General features: G+C 34.0%; 1 protein-coding gene across 2 annotated transcripts; it reads right to left on the bottom strand.

Moving 5' to 3' along the window:
* Positions 1-212: 212 nt before the first annotated feature.
* On the bottom strand, positions 213-8350 carry LOC6572018 (fork head domain-containing protein FD4). Of its 2 annotated transcripts, XR_006356774.1 has the most exons (3): positions 7521-8350; positions 665-716; positions 213-514 (listed from the first exon to the last, which is right to left on the bottom strand). XR_006356774.1 is itself a non-coding variant. In XM_044007807.1 (2 exons), the coding sequence occupies exons 1-2, from the start codon at positions 7524-7526 to the stop codon at positions 6258-6260; spliced, it is 1194 nt and encodes a 397-aa protein (XP_043863742.1). In that variant the 5' UTR covers positions 7527-8322; the 3' UTR covers positions 5994-6257. The 2 variants fall into 2 exon arrangements, 1 of the variants encoding a protein (XP_043863742.1); XM_044007807.1 differs by lacking the exons at positions 213-514; positions 665-716 and adding an exon at positions 5994-7445 and having other exon boundaries at positions 7521-8322.
* Between the last annotated feature and the right edge of the window lie 3765 nt (positions 8351-12115).

The following is a 12115-nucleotide window of genomic DNA, read 5'->3' as shown; positions in this document are numbered from 1 at the left end:
GGATAAAGCTTTTTTCAGTTATTATTATTATGATTTTATTATTTTTTTCATAATATATACATAGTCGCCAATTACAACAGCTCTCGACGGCTATGCTCAAACCTGTTTAAATTCGGTTCGACATCATTATATCAAATCGGTAAATACTAAGTCATATTCAGCTAATCGGTCAATAATTAGCAAGTTGGAGCCAGTAATAAACAAATATTGCATGTGTTGAAGCCAGAACTTTATTGGATATACAATTCCCACTGACAGCGTTTTTACATAATATAATATTGATTTATAACGAACAGGGAAATTAATTATGACTTATACGATAGTTTGTTTATGGTACGGTTAGTTTAAAGCGTTGAATATATTCTTTGCGGTGCGATGGTGTGGATGAACATACATAATTGGATCGAGGAGGTAATAACATATTTCGGCTGTCTTGAAAAGAAAAAGCAGATGAACGGCCACGCGAAGTCTTCCCTTTTCCACCATCAACAAATTGGGCGGTGTATAAGCAAAGCTGAAAACAAAGTGAAATAAAGAAAGAAATGAAGAACATGGAATTTCAATGGCCGAATGTTTGATTCTCTTCTATGCAAAACATTAGCTGATATTAAGTCTTAAAATTATTATTAATATAAATAATTGCAGATAATGTATATTAACTCACCGTCGCAGATATCACTCCAGAACTTTATGCGTGTGTTTTGCAGAATGTAACACTAAAAAAAAAAATAAAATAAAAAAATAAAAAAAAATCAATTAAAAATGTGAACACATTAAATTTCTGATAGATTTTTGTTATTGAGAACAGGAAAGAGTATACACATGTGAGAAGCGTATCCAAAGAAGCAACGGCCAGTTTTTCTGAGTGGCGACGGAATGTCTTTCGGTTAAAGCAATTTGGTGAATAAGGCTGGTTATCGTTGACGGCTGCTTGGGTTCAACCGAGCAAGTAACTCATTGCTTCGCTAAGGTGTTGGGTTCAGCTATAAAAGTCAATTATTGTGGAGATATTATTCATGGAACGTTTGCGTTTCCATTGCATCCGTACTTTTTTCATTCTTAATCAACATCAAACCTGCTAGTGAGACTTACACTTAAAACGGTTCTTATAGTTATCAGTTAATAATTAAATGCAAATCCTTTAGCCAAAAATACAGATTAGCGCTGAAAATCTGAAAGCTTCTTCAGAATAATAATCATTGGCTCAAAAATCGTCTCTTAAACTTCGGCCATACGGCAACTGTTTCTTCAAATTATAATCGTCGTTTTTATTTTTGGGCCATTGACTCTCGTTTTTGTCAATAGCTTTAAGAAAATAAATAAAATAAATAAATAAATAAATAATGCTTGTTGAAGATCCAAAAATGTGTTTTAATCATTATAAAATACATATTTATGGTATATGTATTTACTACTTAGTGGTCTCAGCTTAGCTCTGTTTAGGATGATCTACATCTAAATAATGTTAGACATAATATGCTAAGTACCAAGTCGCATATGTGTATTTAATCATTGGTAAATCAATTGGAAGGCAAGTAGTTAAATTGCTCTTTAAGTGTAGGAGATAGAATTTCCCCCAGTACGCGGGAACTTATGTTAAGCACTGCTAAGAAATTTAACTATTCTTAGATATTCACAATATGCCACACGTCCAAAGAAGTGTGAAATTTAATTTTTAGTGTATCGTTGTGGAGTAGTTTTACCCGATTTTCCACGCACCCAATACGGTTAAATATATTAACTACATTAGTATTTATACCCTGAGCCCATTTCAATTGCAAATCAGGGTATACTGTTTTTGTTAAAAGTTACGTAACAGGCAGAAGGTGGAATGTCAGACCCCATAAAGTATATATATTATTGATCAGGATGACGTACTGAGTCGTTTTCTGTCCGTCCGTCGGTCTGTCCGTATGTGCAAGTCCGTCGATCACAGAAGATATTAAAGCTAGAGAGTTTATATTTCTTTTTGGTTATAACTAACCCCACACCCTTGTGCATGTGCTGTTTCTTGTGTAAGCAGAAAGACGCGACGACTTATTGATTTATCAGTTGCTCAAAGGGTTCAGGGGGTCTCGTAGTCGAGCAATCTTGAATAAAGCTTTCTTACTTGTTTTATTTATTTTTGCTTGCTGTAAATGCGAATAAAAATGTTCAAATGCCATGTATAAAATCTGTACAAACTTGGCACCATTTGGACCGTGAATAAGTATTTTGTAGTCTCTAACGCCCGACTGCAAGATTGTTACTAATTATACCCTGAACCCATTGAAAATGTGAGGACCACATAAAGTATATATATTCTTGATCAGGGCGACGAGCTGAGTCGATTTGGCCCTGTCCGCCTGTCTGTCCGTATGTATGAACGCGTCGATTTCAGAAGATATAAGAGCTAGAGACTTCAAATTGTGTTTTTAAATGTCCGTATATACAGCGCGGATATCGAATATATCACCAAAAATCGAAAACTCATCCCGGTATTTTTATCGATAAAAAACCGTATCGAGAACCAGTTATAAAATTATATCTCCTACACCTTTAAAGCTAGAGTCTCCAAATTTTAAATGTATGCATTTTATACAATTTCGATTTTTGTCAAAATTTACTCACCACTCCTAATTCACCTAGTTTGTAAAAGGACTATTTCAAGCACTAGAGACTTGTGCTTTGGTAAATACATGCATATCTATGTTATATTCATAATCTGAAATATAGTCCATTCACAAGAAAAGTTATTAAACAATTAAGTTCCCATGGTAAGCCACCACTGCAGCCAATGCGTGTTTATGCGTACGTGCGTATGACTGTGTGTGTGCGTATGTGTGTGCATGTGCGAATAATTATTGCAATATCAGTTGCTCGAAGGAGTTCAGGGGATCTCGTAGTCAGGCAGTCTCGACTACAGCTTTCTTATCTTCATGAAACTTTCAGATTATGAATAAAACATAGATATCCATGTATTTGCCAAAGCTCAAGTCCCTAGTATTTGAAATACGCCTTTTATAAATTTGAGGGTGAGGGGGTGAATTAGGGGTGGGGGGTAAATTTTGACAAAAGCCGAAATAGTATAAAATGCATATAAGTATACATATAAAATTTGGAGACTCTAGCTTTAAAGATGAAGGAGATATAATTTTATAACTGATTTTCGATAATGTTTTAACCGATAAAAAATATCGGTAGTATTTATCGATTTTTAAAGCAAAATTCGATATTCGCGTGGTATAAACGCATATTTTACAAAAAAATTGAGGTCTCTAACTCTTGTAAATGAGTATTCCGCAGTCGGTAACGCCCGACTGCAACGTTCTTACTTGTTATACCTTGAACACATTTTCAATGGGAAATCAGGGTACAATGTTGAAATGTATGTAATAGGCAGAAGGAGGCGTGGCAGACCACATAAAGTATATATATTATTGATCAGGGCGACGAGCTGAGTCGATTTAGCTCTGTCCGTCTGTCCGTCTGTCCGTCTGTCTGTCCGCCCGCCTGTCCGTCTGTCCGTATGTATGAACGCGTCGATTTCAGAAGATATTAGAGCTAGAGAAAAAAATATTTTTTTTAAATGTCCGTATTTACAGCGCGGATATCGAGTTTATCACTAAAAATCGATAGCTCATCCCGATCTTTTTTATCGATAAAAAACCTTGTCGAAAATCAGTTATAAAATTATATCTCCTACATCTTTAGAGCTACAGTCTACAAATTTTGAATGTATTTTGATATGCATTTTATACAATTTCGGTTTTGTTGAAATTCACCCTCCACCTTTAATTCAAAACCTCACCCTCACATTTGTAAAAGGCATATTTCAAATACTAGAGACTTGTGCTTTGGCAAGTGCACGCATATTTTGGTTATAATTATGATCTGAAAGTTTCATGAAGATCGTATGTCCACAAAAAAAGTTACTAAGCAATTATCTTGTGTAAGCAGAGAGACACGAAAAATGATTGAAACAGCTATTGCTCGAAAGGTTCAGGGGATCTCGTAGTCGAGCAGTCTCGACTAGAGCTTTCTTACTTGTTTTAAATTTGTCAAATATTCAATAGAATATGTAGATCATATGCTGAAAGTTTCATTAAATTCCGTTAAGTCAATCGACGTAACAAAATAATAATATGTTTGGCCAATTAACAGTATTGTATACGTGTGCACACATACATTCAAATTTGATCAGTTTATTTTAGTTTTACTAGATGGCGCTGCAGTAGTGAATCTTTTTCAGTTTATTTATATTTATATTTAATGAAATGAGTTTTCTATTTCATTTATATTTTTAAAAACAGCGAAATTGAATTTTTAGCCATACTAAATGTGCATTTTTATTAGTTTGGTTGAGGGTAGTATATAGTCGAGAGCTCTCGACCTCGACTAGAGTTTTCTTACTTGTTTTTGCATTAATTTTATTATACTTTATAAAATTATAACATTTTTATAACATTCACTTTCGGGAATGAGTATAAAAACACTATGCAAACAAATAAGAAGGCTCCAGTCGAGACTGCACGACTTGGCGATACCCTGAATCCTCTAAGCTGATATTCTACTCAATCTGCACTTCTTTTATAGACACATGCATAGACACGCATCCACAAGCACGTATGATCTCGCGCTCTGCTGACTGCGCAGTTAACAGCGACAGCGCTTGGGCTGAACTGCGGTGTAGGCAATATTATGAGAATTTATTAGTTGAATACTTTCTTTTGTAGACGGACTTTCCTAAGCTCCTGTGCGAAGGGCGGGTGGTATCCAAAATCTGTAAATTACAAAATCGTTGTATTCATCAAATGTATATGGACAGTAAATCTGAATTCTTCAGGTCTAAAAGTGTTCAAATAAGGCTGAAAAAACAAAATCAATTTTTCCATTATTCTCGACAAAAAAGTTATCGGATGAGAAAATAAGATAAACTTGTACTGCGTATAGTACACACGAGTACACATGCCAAATTTTTGCTCTCTAGTTTTATATCTTCTGAGATTGGCTTGCTCATACGGACGGACAGGGTTATATCGAATCAGCTCGTCGTCCTGATCAAGAATATATATGTACACTTTATGGGGTCTGCGATGATTCCTTCTGCCTGTTACATACCAGTATACCTTGATTTCCCATTTTCAATGGGTTGGCTACTTGCTTAGCATATATGTATGCAAACAAAATTGTATTCTATTTAAGTTCTTAGAACAGGGTAAATAAATAAAAGTATTCTAGTCCGTAGCGTTCAACTAGGAAATGCCATACCCAAGCACAATCAAAAATCGAAGTATATTGTGTTCTTTTGGAGGCCCAGAAGGGCCACGCAATAGTGCCCAAAATGAATATAAAATAAGGTAAATAAATAATATGAAGAGCTATTTGTCATTATCCAATGCACTGTGTATATAAAAAATAAACACAGGGTGTAATGTAATGTTTTATTTTTTGTTGTATACACATGTATTTCATGGACATAAAGAGATATACATATATTTTATACTGTCTAGAGCACATATTTGTACACAACAATTACACTCACATTTTTTTTTTTTTATTTTTACTATATATAAACTCTATATATAAACTCTGAGCTTGATATCTGGAATATGTCCTAATGTATGAAAAACTAATATATCTACTAACGGCATATTATTTAAAAGGATTATGTCGCAGTTATGTAGTCAGAAATATATCATTGTTTTTAACTTAAGATCACCAATTCAAAGATACATAATTCACGGTAACTTCAGAATGAGTCGGATGAGTAACTTACATAAACATAATTGGATCATTGAAAATACGAATTTTTATTTTGACTTTTACTACTACTTCTTTTGAATTTTCTTCTTGTTTATTAAATATTTCAATGCGATTTGACAAGCTTATGAACGTGTCTACGTTTACATAAAGCATAAGATAATAAAATGTGAATATTTTTGGACATGATAATATTTATAATAATAATTTATGAAAATAATTCATCTACCTATATATATACATTTTTTAATACTATATAAACTTTAATTTTCTAAAACAGAGAAAGAGAGATCCTAAAAAGAAAATGAAAATGATTTCGTACACATATACTCTTAATTGTTAATGAAATTAAACTTTCCATTCTTATGATTCCATGTTTGGAATAGGAGCTTATATTTTGTATTTGATAATTATGTAATTAGTATTATTAAAGGAACTATGATTATTTACATCAACAGTGTGGTGGCTCACATTTTTTTCTCTCATGTAAATACATTTATACTAGGAAATAACTTTTATATTGTTCGCATACCGGCGCTTATTCTATTTTGAGCTTCCGATCCACGGTATGCTTGCGGCGGTGGTATCATTGAAAAATTGTTACAATAACTACTACTAAGATTTCCGATTGGTGCGGACATCATCAATAGCGGATGAGCCATAGCCAAATCATAAGTCATTGTGTGAGCCCCTGACGACTGGACGCTGCTGGAATTCAGGCCAGATACGTTGACACCAGCAGCATAATGAATAAATGGTAAATGCGCAGAAGCTGTTATTGTGTGCAGAGGAGGTAGTGGGCGTTGGCGTTGATCTTCAGTACGAGTAGAGACAGTTGTTGGCAGACATTCAGCAGATGATCTTCGTGGGTAATCAGTTATTTTACTGTACGAATTTTCGCACTCCACCACATCTATATCAGCGCGATCGTCGTCATCCTCCTCCTCCTCGGATATTTGCTCTGGCTTATCGGGAGTAATTAGACTTTCTATTGTAAAAGACCGTTTCGGTCGATAGCTACTGATGCCCTCCATATCAAGGTTTGTTGACGAGCGTAGATTGCGCAGTGTCACTTCGGCCAAATTTGTATTTTCGCCACCAGCTAATGAAATATGCCTGCATTGTGGGAACGTTGCATTATGTCCATGTGGTAATGAGCAATGCTGTGCCATAGTTGATGATAAACTAATAGGAGACTGTACCAAGCCCGTGGTAGACTCCATATTCAGAGTTGTACTATTTATGTCCAACGTCGGCACTTGTGGTATGGTGTTTCCGGATCGGGCGGTAAAGAAAAATCGATTGATGTTAGCCAGTGCAGTCAATTCTTCATTCAGTAAATTTTTATCACTCTTATGCAGCTTAAAGCGTTTTCTTCGCCGCAGCAAACTACCGTTTTCAAACATATCAAATGCTTGTGGGTGTAAAGCCCAATAGGCGCCCTTTCCAGGTCTGTCTGGAAGTCGTGGGACTTTAATGAAGCAATCGTTAAAACTTAAATTGTGCCTCAGTGAGTTTTGCCAGCGTTGGGTATTTTTCCGATAGTATGGAAATCTGTCGGTTATAAATTTATATATATCGCTTAAAGGAAGCATTTTTTCCGGAGAGCTCCAAATAGCCATTGCTGTCAGCGATATATATGAATACGGAGGTTTCTGATCACCGTAGGACTCGCGTGAAGGCCTTGGCATTATTTCAATGCTCTAAATTTTTCGTTATGAATAAAAAAAAAAACCAATGCAGTCCCGTGTTAAATTGATTATTTCGAGTTTACAAACTTTCATTTGATGATGAACTCCATTGTTTAATTGAATCGCTTTTTAGACGGCAGACACAAAATAATCGAAGTATCGAAGTATACTGCAAGCACATTATCTTAGCTGCCAGACTTATTTTTGTAAGTAAACAGTCCGTTTTGGCGACGGCAGCAACGGTACGCGACCTCGCGTTAATAATCGTCTCAAAAATACTACGCTTCCGATAAGCTTCAGCAAAAGCACAACAACACAGAATGTAAAAGCGCTCTCCAATGTTTGACCGGTCTGGCGAATTACCATCTAAAGCTGAATACGAATACGTGAGCAGCAGTGGCAACTTTGCAGTGAGGTTGAAGCGAAGATAACGACAGACCCGAAGCAAAACAAACGAAGAACCCGACTCACATAAAACAAAATCACTCTTACAGCATACTAACAGACGGCGTGTCGGTTATTGTACTAAGTGAGCAATGCAGTACAACCAACCACAGTGAGCAATGCAATCAAAATATAATCACTCACATCATTGCCCCCGTGCTCTCTCCCAATCACCGCCATGCCGATGTATCATCCCTCTGAAACGGCGAAACTTCAAAGAGAGAGCCGAGAAAAGAGTCAGAGATTTACTAAACGAACCAAACCAGTTTGGCCAGACCACACTACGCCAATACTATGGCAAACAAGACGATATATAGTAGTGGGGAGTGTCTACAGACATGGCTTAGCGACTACAATAAACGACTGCACACAAAAACAAAAAAGACCAGCCGCCCGGCAGCTGACGACCCAATATGAGCGCGAGGTGTTGAAAAAGAAAATTACATCCACTTTAGCGATTTACTGATTTTACGTTTTCATAATCTTGTTAGTTAATTTGGCTGGTTTGCATCGATTAGTTTTGAAGTTCTTCCAGTATTGTATTGAGCGTTGTATTCCACTCTTTTGCAAACAGCTATACCTATCCATATCTGTATGTTTTTACATACAGGCATATACATATATATACATATATATACATAGATATATATATATATATATATATATATATATATATATATATATATATATATATATGTATATATAAATTTAGATATTTACACGCCATTACTGTTTTATTATTTTCAATATATATGTATGTACATACAAATGTAATCAATAATGTCCTATAAGAATTTTACCTACTTTTCATTAATAAAACTATTTATGTAAATTTTTTCATGTATACGTAAATTTTTTTTACTTATAAATACAAACATATTCAATTTCTTGTTAATTTGAGTGTTAGTAAAGATAACAAGGTACTCATCATCCAAAGAAAAAAAAAACAAAAACAAAAAAAACATGACTACTGACCCAAGGAGTCAAAGAGTGTAACAAAATTGAGAGAACGAGTGTTGTTTGTCTATAAATGCTCTCAGACAGAGAGCGAAAAAAGTAGACAGAGAAAGCGAGACAGAGACACTGAGAGAACGAGATGAATAACACAATTGTGCACGACCGGCATATTGTGAACCTTTATATAAATTAAAAGAGGATGGCAATAGTTTGTCCAATATTGAAGCATTCATTGGTCGTGCTCGCTTCCTATTTGCTCAAAATAATGGGCTGCCGTGATTGGCCCATATATGTTTTATCGGCGGTACTGAAATATTAAATTTATGGCTATAAAGTTGTTAGTTTCATTCATAAAAAAAATAGATAATAATAATGATAAAAATTTGTTAATACTTATTGTTAAAATAGTACAAAATAATTATACAAAATCAGTTTTTTTTTGTTTTTTGTTTGTTTGGGAAAAAGGAGGATATCATACTTCTTCACCTTGTAAAATCTTTTCGACTGTCATCTATCTGAAATTTATCAATAAAGTTTCGCTTTACCACTTTATTTTTTTTCAACGCATTCATTCTTATAATTCATCTATCTATCAACTCCTTTGCATATATTTTTTTTTAAATGAACGAACTTAGTATCTGATCATCTTATGTTATATGATTAGTTACTTAAATATATAACAACCTGCGTTAGTAGTCGTATAAAACTGAATAAATTTAGCTTTGAGTTATAGACGATGGCCTATATTAAATTTTCGAAATTCAAAAACTTGAATTTAGTGAAAATTAACTTCTGTTAAAATATTAACGATCAAAGTGAAAATCAACGACAGATTTTCGAACTATATTAGCTAAAGATCGCTATTGATCTAAAAAATTAAAACACAAATCAGCTAGTTCTGTTATTCATAGACCATTTGGAATTTAATAAAGCTTTATGTCAAATGTCCTTATATATGTATTTTCAGATCCCTCAAAATATTGTGTTGATTGATGACTACATGAACGATTCCGTTTTGGAAATGTGACAGATAGAAGATGGCGTGGCAGCACCCACAAATATATTGTTACTATATGTTTTTAAATAAATCTGAAGAGAGGAGTGTCCAGGTGTATGTAATTGTTAGATTTTTGTAAAAAAATATCTAACATTTGATTTAAATTTACCCAGGAGATCTAATACAAAATACTTGTGTAATTACTTGGAATGACCAATAAAAATTATGATTTTAACCATTTAATATAAAAAGGCATATTAATAAGGATGTAGCACTAATTTACTTCACTATTAACTAAATAGATAATACATTTAATTATTAGCTTAGAATTTGTATATTATATTGTTGATTGCATATACGTACATTTTATTTAATGTTCATAATTTTTGCATAGATACGGAAGAAAGCGTTATTAATGCCTAACACAAAAATGCTTTTTGTATAAAATAAAGTTTAAACCCCCATATTCATTGACAATGAGATATGCTTCATTAATGAAATTATATATTTTATGGTAATATGATGTAATCACATCCACAATCACAACAAATTTCACGGTAAGCAGTTTTAACACAACATGAGATATTTCTTACCCGAGGGTTGGGCATTTCTGTTCCAGCTAGGCGGTCATAAATCTCTTTCGTATTTACCGCCTTATTGTTACACTTACTACTAATACCCACCCAATCGTTTTGACATTTGCTTGTAATATTCAGGATTTCCGATTCTGTGCGAGCATACTGACGAAAAATAAACGCTTTAATGTTATTTGGTTCGGTACACGGTTTACAGTTGTTACAATTATCTATTGTTTGCAATTCAGGAGCGAAGCCCAAATTAACCCCGTAAATATAAACACAATTTCAACCTCCATCGGAAGTAAAATACAAAAACCGTTAAATTAAATTTAAAAATCTTTTGTGTATGCGTATATATATGTGTATATATATTTGAAACCTTAAATGGTTCGACATTTGTTAGAGAAAATAAATAAAACTTCGAATTATTATCGAATAGTGGGCTAAAACCGACTCCAAGGACACAACGAAAACTATAACCACTATAAAAAAAAAACATCTAAGGGACACTCTAAAATATAATGTATATCATACCATATATTAAAAAAACAAGTAAGAAGACTCTAGTCGAGACTGCTCGACTAGGATATACCCTGAACCCTCTAATCTGATATTCTAATCAGTCTGCACTTCTTTTCGACACACATACATACACACGTATTAGAATGAGCTCTGCTAACTGTGCTTGGGCTGCGCTGTAGTGTAGGTAACATTATAAGAATTTATTTGTTGAATAATTTAATTTCTATACGTACAATCTTAATGAAAGTTTCAGGGCGTAATTATATGGTGAAAATGTATGTACATTCCAAAGCACATGCCTCTAGTACTTGAAATACGCCTTTTACAAAGGTGAGGGTGAGGGGGTGGTGGGTAAATTACAACAAAAATCGAAATTATATAAAATACATATAAGTCTACATTTGGAAGCTCTAGCTCTAAAGGTGTAGGAGATATAATTAAATAACTAGCTTTCGATAAGGTTTTTAATCGATAATAAAATATCGGGAGTAGTTATCGATATATAAAAAAAAAATTGATATGCGCGTGATATACACGGACCTAGGAAAAAAAATTTCAAGTCTCTAGCTCTTATATCTTCTAAAATCGACGCGTTCATACATACGAACGGACGGACAGACAGACGGACAGGGCCAAATCGACTTAGCTCGTCGCCCTGATCAAGAATATATATACTTTGTGGGGTCTGCCACGCCTCCTTCTGCCTGTTACATACTTTTAACAAAACCATTATACCCTGATTTCCCATTTTCAATGGGTTCAGGGTATAAAAACAAACAGTTTTTTAATAGAACTCGAATCTGGTCAGATGTAAAAGAAAAAACGAATATCAAAGCAACGCCAAATTTGGTGTTTTCCGGTTTATGCATAATTTTTGTTAATTATATTAAATAAAATATATTGATATAATAGCAAAGGTAATTCTTCAAGCTACATTTTAGCATTTTAACTTACTTAATTTCAACTAAAATTAAATGTTTTATGGCCGTTTGAAGTTGAACAACAAAAAAGAACTCTGCAAAATACTCTGTCATATCCCATCACCCATTGATTTATCAGCAATGCAGTATTTCTTGATTTGCCACGCCCCTACTGAGCCCCTACTGAGCCTCTTCTTAGAAGAGCAAGTTTCAGGTCTCTAGCATCAAAAGTGCCCAAAATATAGCAGATTTTGAACAATCAGC

This window comes from Drosophila mojavensis, unplaced genomic scaffold (genome assembly GCF_018153725.1).
Source record: "Drosophila mojavensis isolate 15081-1352.22 unplaced genomic scaffold, ASM1815372v1 contig_19, whole genome shotgun sequence".
Taxonomy (NCBI): Eukaryota; Metazoa; Arthropoda; class Insecta; order Diptera; family Drosophilidae; genus Drosophila; species Drosophila mojavensis.
Note: the sequence above shows the minus strand (reverse complement) of the source record. Positions and strands in the feature narration are given on the sequence as shown.